The sequence below is a fragment of the Trachurus japonicus genome, chromosome 18 (assembly GCF_045865225.1).
Source record: "Trachurus japonicus isolate A0001 chromosome 18, Traja_1.0".
NCBI classification, from domain to species: domain Eukaryota; kingdom Metazoa; phylum Chordata; class Actinopteri; order Carangiformes; family Carangidae; genus Trachurus; species Trachurus japonicus.
Window position 1 is genome coordinate 12,687,953 of NC_140924.1, and position 24,489 is coordinate 12,712,441.

Sequence of the window (24,489 nt, forward strand, 5' to 3'; positions counted from 1 at the left end):
ACTGCACAAGACTAGTGGATTCAAACAGCACTGGCTGAACTGCTCCTGGTTTTGTAACAGGGGCACGTCAAGGGTGGGGTCAAAGGTCAAGGTTCTCCTTTTACTGTAGGCTGGGACGGTAAAAACCTGTTGGAGGAGTTATCCTGGTTCATTTGTAATGTCAGGGATTCTACTTTCTCACTAATGCCATTGGAGCTGAGCCCTTGGGGTCTACTACGAGTCACTGCTGTTATTAGGGTTTTTCCACTTACGTATGACAGATAGAGAGAGATCTTTGATATGGAAACATGACAAGGCTAAAGTAAACTGTATCCCGACGAGGATGGGATTCGAACCCACGCGTGCAGAGCACAATGGATTAGCAGTCCATCGCCTTAACCACTCGGCCACCTCGTCTGTATATGTGCCTCAGCTAGAGAGATAATTCACGCGGGTGAGGCAGCTAGTAGTGCCTCCGGATCAACTCTGAATGTTTTCACATAAGTGCAGGAACACTTGAGGTCATGTACGTTACGGTTTGACGCTATAAAAATAAAAAGTGAGTTGAGTTTAATGCTTTGCGGTTGTGGAGAACTGCATTGCCTCAACATGCTGCTGCTGCTGTGTTTCGACATCTAGACGGTTCTTGGATTCTGGCATCGGGCCAGTTTTCTACAACACCAGTCTGGTCTGTGTAGAATATAGGTCAGTGTTACTCCACTACAATAAATCACACCATGGATTCCTCCCCAGCTGAATGGATCCGCTGAAGGAGGACATACTTCAGGAATTTAAAAAAAGAAGAAGAGCTGAGGTCTTGCAGCAGATTTGTTCAAACACTGCCATATGGGTTTATATTTTATGTTCTGTCTTTGTGAATGAAAGAGCTGGAGCATTTTCCTTGTACCACATGTTTAAAGGACATTCCTAGAGGGGATCAAACACTGTAGTTGCTAGTTTTCTATTAGTTAAATACAGACAGACCACAATGGCTAACCCTTAATGGAGCTATTTGGAAGATTTGCTATCGCTGCATAGCTAATGTTAGCTTTAGCAGCTGGTCAGCAGCCTCTAAGAAATGGGAACTCAAGACACTTAATTCCTTTACTCACCTATCATATCTTCTCTTCCTCTGAGGTTAGCACGCTCATCAGCTAGCCCCGGCCCATCTCATCACTTTCCAGCAGCAACTTGTTGTAGCCTAAAGGCCCCCAGATACTCGTGCGCACTGTCCGTGGACGTTTGAGGTTTCATAGTCGAGCGTATGGTGTCACATTTAAAACGGGTCATGTGAAGATTTCTCGCCGAGCAGTCTATTGTGCCACACCGAGTATAACAAGCCTTAAGGCCGCACGTACTTGGGCGTACTTGACTCCACGGACGTCCGCGCGTACTCAAGGCGGACCCAAAGCGGACGTCCGCTGGGCCCGTCCACGCAAAGCTAAATTTTTATGACCGCGTGGACCCGGTCATAAAAGTTTAGCTTTGCGTAGATGCCTCGAGTACACGCAGACGTCTGCGGAGTCAAGTATGCCCAAGTATGTGGGGGGCCTTAGGGCTTGTTTTCACAAACTTTTTCACTATCCAAAATCTTATACTATTCATCTGTTGGAACTTTTACTTTCCAACTTTTTTAGTGTAACCCCAGTCCCATGTAGCTAGGAAATACTGACTAATTGGGGTGTTGTAGTACAGTGGGACGGGGCCTGAGTTCGCCTAGAGATGGCGCCACCTGTGATTACTGTGATAGTGAAATAAAATAACTTGGCGGTGCCTCCAATAACTTTTAAGAAGTACACAAAAATGGTACTTCCCCTTTAAAAAAATAAAAGTTCACTTTTACCTGTTTTAGATTTATCCAAATACTAGCCTATTACCCTTGTAATTACAACACAGGATTTAGTTGAAATAACAAAAATATTTATTACAACCTTACAAATTGGATTTGGAAATTAGTTAACCAGTTCACTGCTGACCTTTAAGTATGCATTTATAACAGTATTCAAAACTCTCATATAATGCACTGGAAGGTTTGATACACAAATGACCACCGATAAACCCACTGAGAGAATGTAAAATCAAAGTGACCAGGTCAATTCAAGTGTCCACAGCCCACACTCACACACACATTCACGCAGGGCTATTAATATTAAATGTAAATGAAAATAAAAAACGTTGCAGGCCCAGTCGATGCTTGTGAGCGTGGAGGCCGGAAACGAATGGCCACTTCACTGGGTTTTAACCAGCACAAACAAAAAAGCATGTGCAATGTGTTAGTGTACTCACGAGTCCAGCACAGTCAGAGATGAAGATGGGGGGGAAAGGGGCGGGAAACCACGCTCAAGTCCAGCAGCTACAGTCTCTCTCCACGGTCCAGGGCTCTCCCGGTCCTCACTCTCTCCCTCTTATGGCAAATGTCCGGTCCTGAATCACACAATTCCTCTTAGTAAATAAGCTACAGGCCTATTCATGGCGAAAAACCCACAGAATGTATCACACAAATTAGCAATTTGCTAACGACAATGCAGCACAGTGTGAAGGCCTATGAGGAGGCTAAAAGCTAAAGGCTGGCGGCGATTAGCAACTCGGCTCGGTTTTCAACACGTTACAAATAAACACCAGCACAGAGTACATTAAAACACATGAATTTACCTCTGGCAGCTTCACAGAGTTCACACACATCGACCACAGGACGACTCTCCGTCAGTCTTGGAAGTTAGGAGTGTTTTTACTTTTACAGTTTACTATCCAACTCGGACCGATAAAAGCAGGCTCTGCTACCGCTAACTTTGCTGTAGGTGACGCTAAGTCCCTCCTACCTGAACAAGGTGAGGACAGGATTGGCTCTACAGACATACAAAGATGGGAGAATAAAAAAAAAAGATGCTTCACTATCCCACAACAATCGAGGTCTCCTTTTGCTGACATCGCCTATGAATGATTTTTAAGATAACACCACTCTTTTATCTCTGACTTGTGACTGTAGCCTATATAACATGACTGTTTAACATTTTATAATCCAACATTTTTAACATATTTACACTTCATGAACTATTGTGTATTACCAACACAAACATTTTAATATCTGTATATGAATGAATGAAAATAATAGCCACGGGGCTACATTAGCTAACTTCTTCATTCATATCTTTAATGGCAGCTTTTATTTAACCAATATCAAAATACACAATTTTCTGCTGCTGAGAACTTTATCAGTTTCAATTTAGGAAATAACTGCAATTAAAAAACATTTAAAAAATATGTTTTGGCAGGGGAGGTAGATTGTCTGGACTGGACACCATGACTTCAGTATTTCTAACACCCAGGCCACAGCCATGTGTCAGACTAGCCTGTGCAAGTGTTAAAATAAAGACTAAACTCATGACCTGAGTGGTTATGGCTGAAAACTGTGACTGTGACTTTACCTAACCACAGAACAGTTTCCTTTGTGTTGTATCTGTCACTGCATTTTAACATGGGAAACTTGTGTCCACTCAGGAATGTTTATGAGCGGCTATGAGCCGAGTTCGACCTTCTTTCCACACAGTCAGGTATTGTCCTGAGTCGCTCCGAATAGCTCTAAATGTTTCCCGCAAAAACTCTCCATGAGTCATTGACTGTGACCCAGATTTCAAGGTGAAGCAATGTGGACAAAATTATGAATAACCCCGGGCTTCCGCACCGAGACAGCGCAGATGTCATAAATCGAAGCTATAAATTAGTGAAAACTTTATTTGGTGAAAATGTTTTGTTGAGTTTTGCTTTGTTGGCAATTTACATGTAAACATTTGGTTTGCATATTGCGGTAAAAGACCTATTTATACTAACAGTACAAACAGATAGAAACCAAAGCAACAACAGTGGTGAAGCTATGGATGAAAACAACACTCACATTTATGCTCCTCATTCCAACAAAGTTCATCATTTGAACAGAAACAACAAACACACATGGTTCACATTTGGTTATATGAGGACAACTTGCAGTGTCCACGAATAATGCCAACCAATAACAATGCAGCAACACAGTATAATGTTACACTGATGATGATTTGTAAGCTTTTGCTTCTGCTTAACATGGTTTCTTTCTTGGAACAAGTGTTGTTGATGGTATTCAATGGGAGTTTAATGGTCAAGACAAACTGGATACTACAGTGAGTCACTTTTAGTTGGTTCTCACATATTGTCAACATGTTGGACCACTGGCAAAACATGAAAGTCTGTGTAGACAGAGGTTGTTGTGGATCCAAAAGCTGCAGTTCTTCAAATGACAAATAAAGTCTGTCTCCATAGACTACAATGTAAAAGTCTTCAACTTTACAGCTGAAATAAACATTTAAAGCCTGCTACAAAAAGGGGTTTCGGTCTCCATAGCCAATTTTCTGGGGTGGGGATGACTGACTCAACTGACTTATGTTTCAAGCTTAAAGTTCTGCACAATTGTAGGACACTTTGAGTAAATGCTCTTTGTACATTAATGCCAGGAGTTCGGCGGCGTCACATACTGGTATGGTGGTGATGGCAGAAAGGCCTTCAAAGTCACAGAGGCTATGTCCATCTTTATTTACAATCTATGGGTTTACAGAATAAGATCAAGAGCAAGTAAACCAGTCTTTCAGAGGTGATACAACTTTAGGGCTCAGTTGAAATGAACTCCTTCAGGTTCAAACATCATATCCGGTACAGCATGGTAACATTTTCCAGCAAAAGACACAAAGTAAGTTGTCAACATCTTTATCAGTGAATCAAACCGTTGTCATTTCTAAAACTAAAAGTCTAACTAATCGTAAACTGTCTGACTTATAGTACATGTAATATAAGACAAGAAACACAGCACTAGTTGTGGTCAAGAAGGACTGTCCATGATCTTAGCACTAGTAGCCTGCTGTGCAAGATGCAACGTACAAAGAGTATAACTAAATAAAAGCAGAGTTGATGAAAGTGATTGAATTGATTAGTTTAGTCATTTGATGATGAACTCACTGAGTAAATCTTCACTTGTTTGAACCGTATCCCCAAGGTTGAGTCCAATGATTCTGCTAAGGGTTGTCACCAAATGATTAGTAAGTGTAGACTGACAGGTACATGAACAGCTTTGTTTATTTACGCTTAGGTCTCTCTTGACCCGAAATCCCAATGGAGTGGAAACTTGGGAATCAAGCCTTTTTGATTGGGGATACAAGGGATCCTGGCTGGACAAAGGCCTGGAAGAGGGGTGCCTAGTTCCTAGTAGTTTGAATTTCAATGGAGACCTTTGGTTGCATCTCTCTCTGACCAAAGATTACAAAAAGTACCTCTAAGGTAGCCCAGAAATCTAGACGCACCCTAGCGGCAGCAAATATATTTGCTCCGTAGGTGGGTCTAGAAACGAGCCATAGGAACTTTTTGAGTCTCGAACACCGTTTGTGTTCACCAATCACAGTGCTCTATCTGTTTAGAGAGTCGTTGGGCGGGCTTAACGCAATGACGACATACATTTTAATTGGCTTGTCAGGCTAACGTCATCCTGCTCTTTGCTCTGATTGGTCATAGCGCTATCCTATTGCGTGCAGAGGCAGTTTGAAAGACAGCCTTCATCCCGCCCCCTGCATTGAGCCGAGGTCTACCGGTCATTGCCAGACTATACTGTACATTTTAATGATATAGTCTGGCTTGTCAGGCTACCTCTAAGGAGAACCAATGTGGACTCTGTCCTGGTCAGACACTTGTTGCAATGGGTACTAGAAGGACCATGGAGGTGTTGGATGTGCAATGACTACACTTTATTGAAAGTATAAAATGTATTCACTCAGTTACTTGTAAACCTTCACTACTGTTGTTGTTGTTTTTTCAGTTAATTTTATTCAGTTCTCATTCATCAGTTCAACAGATCATTCATCAACTTTGCTTTTACCTCATAATTCTTGTGCTTCATTATTTCTGGGTTGCATGTAAATGTGAAACCAGCACATAGTTCAAACAACAAACATAAAAAGGGTTTGAGTTGAAGTGATTCCAGCGTTGACCTGATGTGCACAGAAGGGAGGTACTGTTGTAAGTCTATTATGCCGAAGTTGAATTGTACCATGTCGTCTTCTTTGATACTGTCCTCTACTCCTTTTGGGTTTTGGTACAGTCAAGTTCAGCCAAGTATCAGAAAACGTGTGCACTCAACATAAATACTTCACAGGTGCAGAGCTTCTACCATCCTTCACAAACACCAGGCCTCAGATGTTGGTGTCACTCCGCAGGTAGCCTATCTACTGCATGATAACATCGGGTTCGATGTTAAAGAGCAGGTCGTCGTTGTCCCGCCGGACCTCCAGGAGCAAGGCCGTCTCCTCCTGCAGCGCCCCCTGCAGGTCGGCCGTTGTCATCAGAGGTTTGCCATTGAGTTTCACAATGATGTCGCCATCTTTGATGCCACCTCTGGAGAAATGGGAAGGAATGGGAGGGTATACCGTCATAGGTTATTTATTTCTGATTATGGTTTTCGCTGAGGAATTACATAAAGGGATAGTTCACCCAAAATTCAAATTGCACTCATTATCTACTCACCCTCATGTCGACTAAGGGCTGGGAGAAGTTTCAGAGTCCTCCGTGGCTTCTCTGAGTTACAGGGGGGCGATTTGCGCCGGCGTCAGTAATCGCACTGACGCCGGCGCAAATCTCGCGAGATTTGGACGGACCAGGAAGAGGAGCTTCCGCTACAAACAAGCTTGAAATATAGACTTATTTAATTTTTTCCGGAACAATTTCACATTTCGGGGCTTCAATACAAGATGGACATTACAGACGAGCAGCATGGAGGTATTTGGATGTTTTTTGGTGTGTCTTTTTGTTACGAAGACAGTTGGTATCCATTTGCAACCGTCATATGGACATGCACTGCTACGCCGAGACCCCCTGTAACTCAGAGAAGCCACGGAAAACTCTGAAACTTCTCCCAGCCCTTAGTCGACATGAGGCTGAGTGGATAATGAGTGCAATTTGAATTTTGGGTGAACTATCCCTTTAAAAAATGAATGAAACCTACTTCTGTGCAGGTGAGTGTGGAACCACCTCATGGACATAAATGCCACTGGTAACATCGGGGAAATCTGGGTTCTGCTGCTTTAGCTCTTCAGTCAACCTGAAACACAACAACACAAATCCGTTTCTCCAACTTGTCTGATTGTGTTTCATCAAACACAACAATCTAAAATTGTATTTTTAGAGAGTTACGCTTTGTAAAAGGTCAGAAAATTAGGATTTCAATACTAAAAACTTATCAGTCTCAGCTGATATATAGACAATAGCTATCATTTCAGACTTACGCTGGTGTGATCGTCAACATCCTTATTCCGATGAATCGCTTCTTTATCGACCTCACATCTGAAAGAGACTCAAGTTAGTTGCTGTAAACACACATGTGTTTAATCCCAAACAGTGACATCACTGCCTCACTCACCTTTGCCGTGCTTGTCCAGGGAATCGTTAAGGAAGCGAGTGATCCTGTCGGAGGGGATGGCAAACGAGATCCCTGCCGCGACCTTCAGGGTGTTGATGCCGATCACCTCCCCGTCCTCCAATAAGGACACAAAAAGTCAGTTAAAGGGATAGTAGCATTTTTTTAAAGTGGGGTTATATGATCTACAAATAGCCCCTAAGTACTTAAATTGCAGTAGAAGACTCTCTGCACTGCTCCCGTTAGCAACGCCAGCCCATAGCCCTGCCCAGAGATTTACAACATACAGTGTTGTGAACAGACCCAAAGAAACGGCCTATTTTTGTGGCCTAAAAGAGGTTTTACCTGAAAAAATATACACAGTTCCATTGTTTGCTATAATATAATTTTTTCCAGCCCTTCAAAGTGCAGGAAAAACACAGTTTTTATTTGGACCTAACCAACTTACGTATCCCTCCGGCCCAGGGTTAGAGCCCGCCGATCAGCAGTTGGTTAGGTCCAAATAAAAACTGCGTTTTTCCTGCACTTTTATATTACTATTACTACTATACTATTATAGCGAACAATTGAACTGTGTATTTTTTTTTCAGGTAAAACCTCTTTTAGGCCGCGAAAATAGGCAGTTTCTTTGGGTCTGTTCACAACACTGTATGTTGTAAATCTCTGGTCAGGGCTATGGGCTGGCGTTGCTAACAGGAGGTAGTAGAAGTCATTTTGTTTTAATGTACATCTCTTATATTTAAAGAGTAAGTTCTCATGTTATAATAACAGGAAGTAATTCACATTACATTAAAGGGATAGTTCAACATTTTGGCAAATTGGCCCATTGCCATAATCCCTATAGTCATAGCAGTATGGGTTTGTTACCTTTAATTGTCGGTACAAGCTCTGCATTTACCTCTAAAACAACTCTGTCTACGGAGGAGTGCAGAGAGTCTTCTAGCCTACTGCAATTAAAGTACTTAGGGGCTATTTGTAGATCATACAACCCCACTTTAAAAAAAATGCTACTATCCCTTTAAGAAGATTTTCAGGCTACTGTTGCTGCAAGGTCAAACAGTCATTGTTGTTTAATGAGAAACTCACCAAATTAACCAGTGGTCCTCCCGAATTCCCGTACTGTGAAGGAAAAACACACACAAAATTTCAATTTGACATTTTGGCACTGCTAAAAGTAACTTGACTCTGATTTTTCCCGCCTGGTTTCAGTCTCACATTGATGATGGCGTCCGTCTGGATGTAGTCCATGTCAGAGTCCCTGAGGCCCAGCTCCTTGCCGTCTCTCTGGGCGGTGCTGACGATGCCGGTAGTGACGGTGTTCTGGAGGGCGAAGGGGCTGCCGATCGCAACCACAAACTCCCCGGGCCTCAGGTCAGCGCTGTGGCCCAGAAACAGCACAGGCAGCTTTGTCTAAGGGTAGAGGATGGACAGATAGGATAGGTCGCCTTTATTTACAAAGATACTTAGTTTCTACAGTAGATATTTTGTACTTGGAAATCAGGACAATGATTTTGTCAAGAGTAAATTTGAATGTACAACTCCACATGCTTCAAATTGTTGGGCTTGTGTTCGACTATTTCCTGTGTAAATCTTCTCTACAACAGCACTGGTGAGTAGTTAAAGTCTTGACATACTGGACAGAGGAAAAAAATACAAAGGAATGATTCCTTTAATCTGAGCTGGATTGTTTCTAATCCAATTTTTCCAGCTGCTCTGACTCTGCTCCTCTGCAAATGCAACTACCACACGCCCAAAATCACTCATGCCTGAAGCATGAGCGTAGACACTGTGGTTCAGGAAAACAATGTGTGTTAGACATCACTCTGAAAGCCTGAGGGAAACTGAGGTCTTGGTGTCTTGAATTCCCCAAATCCCAATGGGCGCATATGACAAACAGAGCATATCACAACAACAACAACGCACAACCGACAATCAGCAGCTCCATCATGTCTGGAAAAAGGATGAAGACAAATGTATAAAGAGAGAAAGTAGGATGAATTACGCCCTTAAGATGATGACAAACAGAAAACAGTATGAGAGGATGTATATAATATACACAAACAAGTATTGTAAGTCATGAAGAGACACATGAGAAAGAAGAAGCAAGGGGGTGTGATGAAAAAAAAGGGTGAAGAGGTAAAGGGAGGAAAAGAGTGGAGCTGAGTGGAAACATATGGTGTGACGGAGGGTGAGGAGGAATGAGCTGAAGCAGGGTTTCTTTAAGGTGGAGTATCCCTCCCCCTCCTCCCCCTTCTCCTCCTCCCAGTCCAGCTCTCCCACCTCTAGCTTGGGGAATGTCAACCCTCGGTCAGTCTGGACACTGGAAGTTCAGCCGATATTAATTTCTGAGAGCACACGCTGATGATAATAAAAATTCGACCCACCCAGTGTCTTCAATCCTGATTCGTGCCGCGTGGCCAAGCATTGCTCAACCCAATAGTAATGTATTTAATCTGTGGAGGGAGAAAAACCCCCAAGTTTCCAAAGTCACCACACCAGAATGAGAAACAGGCAGCTCAAACATTTCCATCTGATGGAGAGTTGCAGATTAGACATAAAGATACCACGTCTCTAGTCTGAATGTATTAGTGAACAGACCATGCTATGTGTGATCCTAGTATATTATTTATTTAGACTGTCCTAAAACTGAGCTTGTTCAGAACCTTATAATAATGGTCTTTACCTTTTTTACAGGTGACATCTATTGGAAATAGTTGTAAATATGACGGGGGCAGAAGGGGACGTGGTAACCTACTATAAAAAGTGAGGTCTGATTCTTATTTTAAAGTATATTTTTTGGCTTTCACGCTTTTATTTGAGAGAGACAGACATGGGGGCAGGAAAGGTTCGCCCAATGCGGGATTTGAACCGGGACCACCTGTAACGACCTACTTTATCCTCAACACATGGGGGTCCTGCTTAACCTCCTGCGCCAGATGAGGTCCAAGGCTTATGAGTCATATTCACCCTTACGCTAACCCTAGGTAATTATGTTATTTTTCTAGCCCTAACCCTAATATTGCCTAAACCTAATGAAGCAATGAGTCTGTTTGTTGTAGCAATGGCAACGATCAGTTAGCTGATGCACTGTAGGTGCAATATTTCAAGGAACACATTAATCTCTATGTAGCCTGTGTGTTTGTTTTGAGGAAGAGCTACGGTAGCATGGCAACATTAGCTAGCTTCCTTTCACTCATATGAATTTGATCCGCAAAGTTTGCAATTGCTAGCTGGCTAACTGTCCGCATAACATGGCTATGCTAGCGTGTCCGGTTTGTTTTTGTTCTTTTTTTTTGGGGGGGGGGGGGATTTTTTCCATCTTCTTCATGAGGTTTGTTTAAATATTCCAGTCAGTAAAAGTCATTAATCACTTGCTTATCTTATGTTTAGTTTTAGCTAAATGGCTAAAAGGAACATCACATCAACAAACCTCTTCAACCTCTTTATTTGTCATTGTACAGCTGTAGGCTACAATTAAATTTTCTGCATCTCCTCACAATTTAAAGGGACAGCGAGGAGTTTTGGAAAAGCGAAGCGTTTTCACACTACATTTATGAGCCTCCGCGTGCACCGTGAAATTCTTTGACCGGCGCAAGACAGACTCATGTTTTCATTCGTCAAGAATTAAAGTCAGAGGTTCAAAGACGATCACATACCGTCGTAGTTCCGACCATAAACGCGATTCGGCTGCGTTATTCTCATGACTCGCCACAAAACTGTAAGTAAGGAAACGCTGGTCGGCTCGACCAGCATTTCCACCACCACTAATAATAACAAAATAACGATAGAGACAGAACGATATATTCATCGAAAATGGGCCCATTAACAAGTGTGGGTAGCGGAGATTCATCCACATTAACATGAGACTTTTTTATAACCAAATAGAAACTCCTCGTTGTCCCTTTAAGACAAAAGTAGGCTACACCACATAAATGGCTACTCAGCTAATGGTTGTACCTGGTTTGTTTTTTCATTTGCATGTACACAGTCATCTTGATTTCACATGAGTTTCTTGTTGACACTGAGCTCCATAACATCTGGCCAGCTGAGACCCTAGAGGGAAGATGTGGCCAAATAGAGGTTGGAGATGTGGTCAATGAAGCCATGAATGTTTCTGTCTGTCAATCCAATAAGAGTCCAGCTACATTTTAGCAAGGCATTTCTAAAACCTTCCAAAAGCAGGACCAGGGCCAAATATGAGTCACGAAACTACAACCAAAGCTGATAATTTATGACAGAGCAGCAAATAACTCTGTGACCCCTGAGGTGGGGGGGCTGTGTGTGGATGAGCTGGAGGTATTAGGTGTTGCCCCCAAGGGAGGTCTGGACTCAGACTCCACCACCCTCCCTGAACCTGGACACATGACGCACTCCATGAACACTCGTGTTTAGTCTGCTGACTTCGATGAAACGCCCGTCCAGATTAATCTGTGAGCATTTTACTGGAAGCTGGAATGTTAATGGAGGCGACGAGGCGGCTCCATTAGGACTAATCCGCGGACTCTTCATTAGAAACAGACACTATTTTGTTTACATCCAGAGTTTCCCACCGAACAACCATGACGCGTTCCCATTAACAGACATGTTGAATGTGTTTCCCAGCTCGTAAAACATTAGGATTCCCGTTGTTGTTCCTGGCATTTAAACCTGCATTGTTTACACTAACTACTCTTCTTATTCTTCCCCCTTCTGTTTTATTGGTATTGTCATTATTTATTGTACTGTAACGTCTCTCACACCATCTGCTCCCACGCTCTGCAGACAGACCCATCATGGCCTCCCGGTGTTTTTAGTATCTTCTCAACAGCTCTACAACTTTTAACAGTCTCGTCTGTAACTTTTTTTTAGACAAGAGTCTAAGTTGTTCTTTCCTAAAAGGTTCAAGACGGGTCGTTTTTTGGGTCTGTTTATTCTCCTACTTGAATGAAAAGATGAAGATTTATTTGACCTGCGTGTTTCTGTTTATAAAGATGATGTCCGCGACATGTCCTGGGGAACAGGTAATTATCGGTCTTCCACCTAAAGTAGCCTGAAAAGACATGGTTAAGACTTTTTCCATCTTGTTCTTGAGGTTTGTTGTAGATTTCCAAGCCAGTGATCATCATAGTTGTTTGTGTTAAGCTGAAGCTAAGTGGTTAAAGGGAACATTAACAGACCTCTTCAACCACACTGACCCACAATAAAAAGCTTTTATTTGTCACTGCAGAGCTGTACAGTGAAATTTAGTGCATCTCCTCAGACAGTCCATCGCTAATGGATGGAAAATATAGACGGAGATGATTCAGATGACTGGGAAAGAACTACGTATGAGGGAACATCAGTCGACTTCCTGTCAGTCTGGACTCACCTGGGGGTTGATTTTGATGGTGGCGATGTCTGACTTTTTGTCTATGTCTCTGATGTTGGCTTCATAGACGTCACCATTATGCATCTGGACCTTTTAAGGAGAGAAAAGGAAGAACGACATCTTAAGAACTTGAAAGATACTGGAAAGCAAAAATCCAGACTAATGCTGCGTTCGTAACAACTCGGAGGTCGGAGTTCCCAACTTGGAAATTTCCGACTTCCGACATCATTGCGTTCACGCTGCAGGAACTCGGAAGAGAAAAAACATGGATACCTGAAGGAAGTTTGGCGTATTGTGGCTCATAGCTGAATACGAAAAATAAATGCAGCAGTAAATTATGTTTATTTTGGAGTAGAGGAGACGCCGCAGACGAGTGCACATATAATGTTACAGCCTTGATAACAGTTAAACGTTATTTCCGTCACATACAAGGGCCACAATTTCACACCATACAACAATCACAGCTTAATATAAACGTATTTCATATAGGCTACTGCAATAATACACAATAATGTGCATTCACATCTCAACAAATAACTTAAAATGTCTCAATTCTAACCGCTTAAGACGAGGGCTGCCATGTTTTGATGTTGTTGTGACGTCAAGTCGGAAAGTTGGAGCTCTGATATGATACCCGAGTTTCCGGCCTGTAATTTCCGAGTTCGACGCCGTTCAATTCATTTTTTACAACTCGGAGCTCGTTTTTTTTCCGACTTCCGAGTTGTCTTGAATGCAGCATAATTTACGGATTGTACGACTTCTTCATGTTTGTCAGTTTGACCTCAGTGTGTGTTTCCAAATTTACAATTTATTCTTGTTATGGGACTGGAGTAATAACTGATTGGGAGTGTCTAATTAAAGCAGTTCAATAACCTTAAGCACTAACCTTAACCCAACCCTAACCCTCTAAAGTTCTAGTTAAACAACAAATTTGTGTTTTAGGTGAAGAATTTTCTATTTTTTTGGTGTCATCTTTTGTACAGACCAAGACTGTTTCCCCCTTTCTCCAGTCTTTATTAATCTAGGCTAACCATGTCCATTATTCTAGAGTACAACATCAATCTGCCGCCACTTAGACGTTCATGAGTCAAGATGGAGCAGCAAATAAAAGTAAAACAGCAGCTGAATGACGTGGCCATAAAACATTTGAGGATTTATTTAATCGGCCTGTGATCCAGATGATCCAGATGAGCCGAGATCGGGATCAGCCGGTCTCGTACCTTGAGGTGCTGCTGCCCAGACACCGGAGTGGTGCTGGAGACCACATGGGCGTTGGTAACAATCAGTCCGTTGTCAGACATCACAAACCCCGATCCACTGGACAGAGGGATGTTTCGACCAAACAGAGGATGTCTGTGGTGAGGATGAAGAGGGAAGAAAAAGAAGAAGAACAGTAGCTCAGCTGGTTCTGATGATTCACATGATCTCAATGTGAAGAGTTTTCACACGGCCGGTCCGTCGGTACCTGAGGAAGAGCTCGATGTGGACAACAGCTGGAGCGATTTTCTCCACCACGTCAGCGATGAAGTTGAACTTGTAGCGAGGGCTGGCAGCATGAGGAGGACCTATACTGGCAGGAAGAATTACATATTTCAATAATCAGTCAAACATCACATTAAATCGATAAAGACAAAAAGACAGAGTGGAAATCATGAACAACTCTCATATAGGTATAAAAGAGCCTGGAGAGTTTGGTAAATGTAACTGAAGCATCCGTCCAGTCCAACCTGAAGTCATTTTGTTTTAATGTACATCTCTTATATTTAAAGAGTAAATTATTATGTTACAATAACAGGAAATAATTCACATTACATTAAAGGGATAGTTCAACATTTTGGCAAATTGGCCCATTGCCATAATCCCTATAGTCATAGCAGTATAGGTTCGTTACCTTTAATCGTCGGTACAAGCTCTGCATTTACCTCTAAAACAACTCTGTCTACGGAGGATTTCTTGGTTTCCCTCATCAAACTCATCAAATACACAATCCAACAACTCCAAAACGCTCTGGTGGACAAGTTGTGACCTGCACATTCACCACGCTATGAGATAATAACAGAACGTTACCAGACAGAGTTGTTTTAGAGGGAAATTCAGAGACTGCTTGATGAAAAACTGCCCCCAACAGAAATGCGCATCAGCAGTTTTGCATGAATTTCCCTCTAAAACAACTCTGTCTGGTAACGTTCTGTTATTATCTCATAGCGTGGTGAATGTGCAGGTCACAACTTGTCCACCAGAGCGTTTTGGAGTTGTTGGATTGTGTATTTGATGAGTTTGATGAGGGAAACCAAGAAATCCCATTAGCCTCCGTAGCGTAGCTCTGAGCAGCTCACGGCTCTGCTCTGCCGTTCTAAAAATAGCTTGCACCGACAATTAAAGGTAACAAACCTACTGCTAAGACTATAGGGATTATGGCAATGGGCCAATTTGCCAAAATGTTGAACTATCCCTTTACTATAAAGTCTGCATTTTGTGTTGTAGCTTAAATCACAGTTTGTGTTGACAGTATCCAAACTACAGGATAGAGAGTCTGTCCCTCTCCTGTCACTTTAACGTCTTAAGCTAAATGTTTTAAATTCCCAGAATGACATGGAGAAGACCGTCAGCTGTAACGTGAGTAAATCAGACGCCTCGATGCGAACACACGTGGCAGCTCTGATGGAAAACCCAGTTGGATCCTCCGGGGCCGGCGCTGTGGCCTCCTGCGCCGCCGTAGCCAGTAATAATAATAATGATGATGAGAGTGAGTGTCTGCGTACAGCTGCACTGTAACGCCGCTCAGCCAAGTCGGCCTTTGAGGAAAAATGTGGTTTGTTATTTTAGAGCAGAAAGAGAGACTCTCGGATGACAGACGCTCCGACCAGAGGCTCAAGTCTCAACATCACGACCTGATAGACTTAACAGAGACGCATTTATCTCCTCATGGCCTCAGTATCACTGAATCACCTTTAGAGCTAATAAAGCTCCAGGTGCAGGCCCGGTCCACAGCTGAAGGACGACGGCTGGATTAAAGGTAGAAACCCCAAAATGGAATATGACGAATATTAAACCTGCATCCTGTGCAGAAATGTCATATTTGCCATATAGATGTTAACCCTAAACCTTATATAGGATAAGATGAGATCTACGTTATTGATCCCAAGATGGGAAATTACTTTTAAAGCAGCCAGCAAATAACACACAGTGCAGTAGAAAAACAAGAGAAAGAATAACATAGAACTATTTTGAATTTGAAAAATAGATATACTATAATGTAAGAAAAGAATACTATGTATAAATGGTTGCTGTATATGTTACCTGCATATTCTTCCTCTATATGAAGACATAGGTATAAAGAAGATAAGTTCATTAAATGTGCAAAAAAATATATTATGAAGATGTATTAAATTAAATACATCTTCTTTTCTTTGTGTGCAGGTTTATTAGTGCAGTATTACGTTTGTTTTTGTTGGAAACACCGAACAGAACGAATCAATTTGTGAGCGGTGTTGGTGATTTATGCCAGTTTTACGTTACGCCGCATTGATACTATGTTATCTACGACTGCTGAAAATAGTTTGTTTGAAGCAGTTTTACGAACAAACACATGAAAAGTTTTTATGCCGATTGTTCTGTGAGGTATTAACAAACCGTAACTTAACTTCATTGACTTCACCTTTACATAATCTTGGACTGGATTGAACTTGTTTGCACGAGCTCAGAGAGAAGACAAGATGCAAAACCAAGGCAGAACTCGCTGTCTTGTTCTTAGCTGTGGCTTGTCAGTGATACCGTCTGCGTACGCGTTCCTCTGAGGACTAATTTGCGAGTTTGCAAGTGCAAAAAAAAATCGTCCACAGTGGAGCTTCAATTTGATTTGATGAACTGTGATCTGCTTTTGATATTTGGACCCGGCGGCAGCAGGAGACGAAGCCTGGTGATGATGATGATGATGACTGAAACTTGTGAAGGAAATAGGTCAAGAGGTCAAAGTCTCTTTGGACTGGTCCTCAGGGGAACAGGAAACTCCACAGCAAACTAGATGCCAGTCGTTAAGATACGATCAACAGACTGATGGACTGAACAGATTCCTGCTCTACTGACTGCTACAGCCATCAACACACACACACACACACACACCCCAAATGAGAGATATCAATTGAGGAAACAGGAAGTCGCTGTAGTCCAGACTCTATTTACGTTTCCCTTTGATCAGAAACCCTTTATTTTGTCAGGGTATGTGGCCGACACACACACACACACACACACTGTGTCACTGGGGCATTACATCCCCGTGGGTGTGGTCGGCTCCACTAAAAATATAAGTCTGATCATCAGGCCGCAGGTCTCGGCTCGGTGGACCAGCATCAGTTGTGGTGAACGGTTCCTTGGTTCCTCTGTTGATCTCCAGCTGAGACGCCGAGGAAACACCTCATAAACTTTATTTATAGACCTTTTGAAAAAGGCAAAAAGCAAAAATGTGAGAAAACCTTAAATCTGTGTCACTGGGTTTAAGCCTCAACTCTGAGCAGAGAAGAATTCTTTCCAGTCTTCTTTTTTTTTTTTTTTTTTAAAGCAGAAAGAAAAACGACTCCATTAGGTAACACGCAGTCGTCACAGACCCAGATCTTCGATTACTCAACCGGTCATTTGTTTTCTGCTCTGACGTGACTCAGACTTTGAGCGTCCACATGTGTCGTTGTTGGAAACTCTCTCCGTGTCCATCTGCTGGTCGTGTCTCTGGAGGAAAAAACCTCACACACAGACAGGAAGTCATTTATTTTACCTTCCTACCAGCAGCAGTTTCTCTCCCTCTGTGTTGTGAAGTGTACGGTTACCGTCCTGATGGAAAAACCCTCTGGTGAAATGTCAATGTTTCAAAGCTGCTGTCGTTGACACAGCGCCCCCTGCTGGCCTGGTATTACACTGTGTATAGGAACACCTGTGGCCTCGCTACAAGAAGCTAGCTAGCTCTCAGTTCTCAGTGTGTTAAGACCGACCGACGCCATCTTGTTTCTGGACCAGAAAGCAAAGTATTTGCCAGTTACGTAGACTTCAGCACGTATACCTCTGTCCGAAACTTGTATTTACTAGAGGTGGGAGAAAAAATTGATTCACATAAATATTGCGATATCTTTTTTGACGATTTTTAAATCGATTTTTTTTTAAAATATTTAAATATTGTGCAATGTGCATTTGTTAGCCTTTTTTACATACAGAGAGTACAGGTTTTGAAAAGGGTTTAAGTTCACTTTATAATGAAGTATGTTAATTTATAGGCTCCTGCAGTATTTGTGTGCAGATAAATGTTAAAAATGCAGACTAAAAATCTAGAAAATCGGCAATATCGTAGAATCGCAATTTAAATCGAATCGCCATCCAAAAAAATCGTAGAAGAATCGAATCGGGAGAAAAGCATATCAGTTCTGTAAAAAATAATTTCCCTCCTGAACCTGTAGGGGGAGCTAGAGAGCACACACGCAGCAAAAAAACTCTCTGCAGGAAACCTGAGACTGGTCTTTAAAATCAGTTATAACTCAGGCCAGAATCAGAACCAGGTGGAGACATAACTCCTGTTGGACGGACGGAGGTTAAATCTGGGACAAGGACCGAAGGACTGAAGCCACATGGAGAGACTGTTTGCAAAAAGACTCTGACCCACTGTTCGCTGACCCTGCACGACTAAAGCCGACATGTTTTCCAACACAAACATGGACGACACCCAGAGGACCTCACTGTCTCTGTCTCTGCACGGTTAAAACCAAAACATCCAAAACAAACCAAGTATCAGAAGATATTGTCACAATCAGAAGTGTTTTTGCATCATGTTATAATGTCACATTGAAGTTGACCGTCGGATATAAAATAGGCCATCACCCCATTTTTATCCGTATTGACATCTGGGTCTAAATGTTTCCAAGAAGCTTGAAATGTGTGAGTTACGGCCCAAAGATGTGTTTTTGTGAGGTGACCTTGGCCTTTGACCTTATGGAGGTTCACTGGACGTTTTACTGAGAAACCTTCACGCTACGACTTGAAAACATAACGACTCCTCTCACCAGTGTAAAAAGATCTTAATGAAAACAGCCTGTATAGACTCAGGGGGGAGTAGTGGTGTGGGGTGTGTGGTGTGGGGGCTCCTTGAGGGTTTTTACTGAGGGTGTGGATCTAAATAAACGCTTCAATCTGCTTTCACACACTGTTAAAGCTGCACCTGCCCCCTCTAACCACTGTTTATTAGTCTGTGTCCAGGCCTCATTAAGGAGACTCTCGGTAACACACCGCCCCCTGCAGGCGAGCCGACCCGACACTGAGGTCAAAGGTCATTTTAGAAAGCAAATGCTGCAGACAGTGTAATATAATACATATTATAACACATTGACCCTGCACAAGTAGAACACCCCCCCAAGTGATCAAGTTCACCGACTGCAAATCAAAACCACCATCAAAAAAGCCACCAATAATACTCAGAACAGCACCAGACTTCGTCAACAGTACAAATAGTTGGTACAAATTTGTGCTGGAATATCCCTTTAAGTATTGTTAAGCCTAATCTTTCTTCTTAAAGTGACAGCACCTCATTTCATAGATTATTTCATATTTTACCCACTTCAACTGTTTGAAGTTGGGTTTGTTTGTACCACATGCAAATACTTCGTATAAAATTCAGATTGACTTGAACACTTTATTTTAAGGGGTCCTTGTTCCTGTGTATCTACCTAATTAATTACAGTGTAATTACCTATGTAACCGTATGTAATAACATGTACTTACATTGTAAATACATAGTGAATTTTGGTGTACTTACAGGTCCTTGTTACACTTGTAATAAGAAATGCCAAAGTGGCCTCTCTCTTTGCACAAGCATTTCTTATTACAAGTGTAACAAGGACCTGTAAGTACACCAAAATACACTATGTATTTACAATGTAAGTACATGTTATTACATACGGTTACATAGGTAATTACACTGTAATTAATTAGGTAGATACACAGGAACAAGGACCCCTTAAAATAAAGTGTTACCTTGACTAGTGATGGGAACAATGGCTGTAAAAAATAAGGGTGTTACAAACGGCGCTACTTTTTTCAGTACTAACAATTAATCAAAAAAGTTAGGCTACTATTTCCCCCATTATAACACCGTTAACGTTACTGACAATAAAATACGCCGTTACTTGCAGTTACTTGACTCAAGAAGTCAAGTAATGATCGAAATCCTTGTTCCAGATAAACAGGAGGTTGGGGGGCGAGTCCAAGTAAGCATTTTTATTAAAAAGTAAGAAATAGTTAGCTACTTTTCCTCGTATTTTTTTTTTTTTTTTGCTTCTCCACCTGACCTGGAACAACCATACAAAAATTCCTATGTGTGTATGCACAAATGGCAAATAAAGATTTTGACTTTGAATTAGTTACTTTTATAATATCTCAGTTTACTAGCTCAGAAAAAGTGGGAAATTAACTAGTAACTATACTAATTAGTAACGTGCCAAACACTGGATATGACCCATGACACCTAAGATATGGACCATTTCCACAGCCTATATTTCCGAGCTGGACCTGAACCCACCACCACCACCACCACCCATAAGTAAATCATAAACCGTACCTGTGCTGGTCTCGCACGGCCCCTTCTGCACCTGGCTGATCTCGGCGCGGCCCTGCTGCTGCGCCTTCTTGCCGCTCAGCTCCAGGTGACACACGTTGTTGTACGTCTTCCCGTCGCTGCCGCACACCTCGTAGTTGAACCTGCAGCGACAGAAGCCCTTGGCCAGCCGCTTCCCCGCCGGGTGTTTGCACTCCAGCCCGTCGCCGCACGGCAGCTCGTCCTTGCGGCCGCACGGCTCCCCTTCCCCCAGCGCGCACACCAGGCAGCAGTTGCAGCGGTCCGGCACGTAGCCGCCGGGGCAGCTGGGGCTCGGACACGTACTCACGTCGCAGCGCGTGGGGCACGAGGGTCTGGGCTCCGCGCGGGCAGACCGGTGGATGCAGAAGAGGAGGAGGAGAGCGGAGAAGAGGGAGAGGATCTGCATTGTTGAAGGAGGATGAGAGGAGCTTCGGAGGAGTTTTGATTTGTTGTTGTTGTGTTTTGTTTTGTTTTTACGCGGAGATCATGTTCCCGGGTTCTCACTGCTCATCACTGGTCTGATCTATTTACATGGACGGGTTCGAGTCCACATGCAGCTCAGACTCAGGTCTCCTCGGTCGCATCAACCTCTTGAGCTCGAGTTGCGTCCGGAGCATCAGCCCGAGTCCCAGACCAGACTGATGAGGATCCAGTCTGAGGGATCAGGGAGGAGGAGGAGGAGGAGGAGAGAGCATGCAGGGTCCTCCTGTGGGCGGGGCCACGGAGCTCAGACCCAGATGTTGTGAAGAACATCTGGATCATGTGTGACCTCAGGACTTCAGGAGTTTTCAAGTCTCATTGAGTCATGATGACAAAAGCAGGTGTGACATGGAGGACACGGGACAACAACAAGGACAGAACAGCTGTGTTGACCAGAGAGTGATGTGAGTGAAGCTGTGAAGCACTTGTCTCTGTATACTGGTGTATTAAACTGGTGTATGCACTGGTCTGACTGGTTTATTTCAAGTTTTAGATGATATTAGATTAGATTAGATAAAATGTATTGTCACCAATGGGGAAATTTGTCTTGGGCAAAAAGTGCATACAGCCATATGACAACAATTACAATAAATACAGTGACAACAGCGGTCGGCATTATCAGTTCTAATTAAGAAGTAAAAAAGTAAGAAAGGACAAAACAAAAGCTTGACTTGATAAAAGAATAAATAGTGAAAGTTAAAAAAATTATAAGATAATAAGATCCATGGAGAAGTAAGAAGCTCGAGCTGCACTACGCTTCCTCTTTTAGGAGGCCACCACCAGCCTATGATGGTTGCTGCTGTGAAGTCGGGAGGAAGGATTTATAGTTTATAGAAGTTGCTTTTAGGGCGACAAGCGCTGTAACGTCTGCCCGTAGGTAACAACTCCTACTCTAAAAACAGAATGTGTGATGGATCCTTCATCACTCCATGAGCCGGTCTAAGTACCTTCTTCTCAAAGATAGTCTGGAGTGTTTGAGAGTCAGTTTTACCAATCACTTTCATAGCAGTATTTACCATTTTTACAATCCTAGTTTTGAGCTGGACAGTGAGAGACCCAAACCATGCTGCCATCTGATAAGACACGGGACAACAACAAGAACAGAACAGCACTGTGAACTACTCTTTATAAAGGTGTATTATTCTGGTGTTCTTACTACACTAGAGGTGAATGGATATTGGAGTTGCTGCCTCCGTCTCTGCTGGTTTTTCTGTTTGTTTTTTTTTCATTTTATTTCCAAAATATGAAGTCATTCGTTCTCTGCTGTAGACTGGTGGGGTGGAGGGAGAGGGTGATGGTGGTGGAGGAGGAGGAGGAGGGGGTGGGGTGGGGTTGGGGGTGAGGACATGCTTTCATTACTGTCCCCTTGTAAGGGCAATTTGCGGCGAGCAGACCGTGCAGCCGCCTCATTCCACAGTGTGGTGGTCGGTTGGTTTCCCTGCAGGACCGGAGCAGCTGCTGCTGCTGCTGCCGCCGTGGGCCAAAACATTTAATCTGCAGATAGTAATCTGATTATTTTCTTATCTCAAGTTTTTATGCTTCATGGATTAGTGTCTCCTTACTGAGAAAACAACGATAGTTGGGTCTGTGGATATAAAGAAAAAACAACTCAAGTGTTTGGGAATGATACGGAAATGGGAAACAAGCAGTAGAATATGAAGAAAAACACTTATTAATAATATATATGTTGGTAAAAGACCAAGACTCAGGCCCACTGTTCCTCCTGATCTGGTCTGGCCTCATTGGAAATGATCCGGTGGTCGCCATTACAGCCGTCTGGCTCCGACATGGCCTCTAGTCCTGTCCATGGTTGATGCTACTTGTGCAATCAACCTTCAGGTCCTGATTGGTGCGTTTAAGATCATTTCCCAACACCACTGTTTCAAACAAGCACCCACTGACACCACTGACCTCCTCTAGTCAGAACCAGCTTGACAAACTGGATCCTGGTAAATACATTAATTTCGAATTTCTTTTAATGCGCATTTCCCAGTAATTCGAATCACTTTGGATGGAAACATGGCTAATGTTCTTCTGCTGTCTGTTTACAATGTATTTCAGTAGGTATTAACTTTTTTTTTCAAAAATTCAGGAATTTTTCAAACTTTTCGTGTCTTCATCATCCTCTTCAACAATTCAAGTAATTTCCAGCTATTTCATACAAAATCTTACATCTTCTACTTTTTAATTTATTCTCAGCCATTGCTTCAGCTATGTTAGTGCTGGTTCATCAGTTTTCCTTCCTGTCAGGTTAGCTGCAGATTTCAACTATTCAACTATTACATTTAAACATGCAGGATTTCAATGTTTTCTTCTCCCTTTAGCATTTATACTGCTTTTTACCTTTAAAAGACATTCATCTCATACTACAAGTTATATGTTTCAGCTTTAGCATTAGCCTTTTCAACATTGCTTTAGCAGTTTCTTAAACTAATTTAGCATTGATTCAACAATTTCTTCAGCTCATTCAGCATTGCTTCAGCAACAGCGTTCAGCTGCTTTCAGCATTCACACGCATTTTCTGCAGGAAATGCTTTCTTTTTCTAGTTTATTCAGCACTTCTTCAACCCTCTGAGACTTTGGGCTTTTTCACCCTCTGTGTTTTATTCTGTGAAAAAACTAAAGTCTGTAGGTCACATGACAAAAAGCTTTTACTGTCACCAGCCTGCAGACTGCTGGGCTCCATATAAAGCTCTCAGAGTACATGCAAGTAGTGTGAATGTTTACATTAGCACACATGAGCTGCCACCTTCATCCAGAGTTAATTTACCAGGGAAGAGAATGAGGGAAATGTGAGATGAGTCCTGACAGGAAGCAGGTGCGATGATGAAGTCTGTCAGAGATGGAAAAAAAATCAGATTTTCTAAATTTTTTCCCCATTTTTCTGCCCAAACTCTCCGACATCCAGAGGAACCTCGGAGTCGAGGCTCATTGAGTCCAGATGAACATTTGTACCAAATTTCATGAAATTCCCTCAAGGTGTTACGGAGATATGGTATGGATGGACAGTCAGACCAAAAACAATGTATAAAATGAAAACAGACGTATATCCAGTGAGTTTAAAGTCTTCTAATATAAAGCAGCTCCACCCTGTATAGCAGGGTTTTTAAATCTTCTTAATAAAATGAGGATAATATCTAAGACCGTCAGTTTTTAAAGGGCTCTGCTGCTGAGTCCATCTGTCTGCAGCTTTAAATCCAAGAGTTAACATCAAGTTCATGGAGCGTCAGGAGATCATGTGGGTTTGGTTTTATGAATCAACCAACGAGTCCTTCAACCTCTTACTATAATAAAGGACAGAGCTTCATTGGGTTTAGGCACTAACAGCAGATTTTGTTGGGTTTAGAAAAAGTTTATACTCCTGCAAAAATAAGACTTTCGTGACCATCGAACCACTTAACATCAATCTCTTGCATGAAGATCTAACCAACCCAACTTCCTCAGAACATAAACCTTCTCCATCTACACCTGCCATAATCACTACAGCCACTAGATGTCACCCAAACAAGCAAACAAACGATTTCGCTTCACTTTGCAGAACCGTCTGCAGAAGAAGCCGTTGAGTCCTAAAGCTGGTGAACCAATCACAAACGATGACGACAGAGAAATGAACCAAGTTGCATTTCGTTTACATGCAACAGAAGATCAGCC

The 24,489-nt window shown here is 42.4% G+C and overlaps 1 protein-coding gene and 1 non-coding gene across 2 annotated transcripts; both read right to left on the bottom strand.

The window, feature by feature from the left end:
- Positions 1–314: 314 nt before the first annotated feature.
- trnas-gcu (transfer RNA serine (anticodon GCU)) lies at positions 315–396 on the bottom strand. The gene has a single exon. It is a non-coding gene; the product is annotated as a tRNA-Ser (tRNA).
- Positions 397–5,697: 5,301 nt separating this feature from the next.
- On the bottom strand, positions 5,698–20,976 carry LOC146968821 (serine protease HTRA3-like). Its single transcript, XM_085759162.1, has 10 exons — positions 20,341–20,976; positions 14,215–14,314; positions 13,970–14,102; positions 12,750–12,839; positions 8,618–8,812; positions 8,489–8,521; positions 7,406–7,520; positions 7,272–7,329; positions 6,992–7,087; positions 5,698–6,384 (listed from the first exon to the last, which is right to left on the bottom strand). The coding sequence occupies exons 1-10, from the start codon at positions 20,762–20,764 to the stop codon at positions 6,216–6,218; spliced, it is 1,413 nt and encodes a 470-aa protein (XP_085615288.1). The 5' UTR covers positions 20,765–20,976; the 3' UTR covers positions 5,698–6,215.
- Positions 20,977–24,489: the final 3,513 nt, after the last annotated feature.

Excerpts from the sequence above, each read along its gene's own strand:
- LOC146968821 (XM_085759162.1), bottom strand. The coding sequence starts at position 20,764 with ATGCAGATCCTCTCCCTCTTCTCCGCTCTCCTCCTCCTCTTCTGCATC. Across the intron at positions 12,840-13,969 it reads CTGGGCAGCAGCACCTCAAG|GTCCAGATGCATAATGGTGA; the intron begins GTACGAGACCGG and ends TCTCCTTAAAAG. Across the intron at positions 8,813-12,749 it reads CCATCAAAATCAACCCCCAG|ACAAAGCTGCCTGTGCTGTT; the intron begins GTGAGTCCAGAC and ends CTCTACCCTTAG.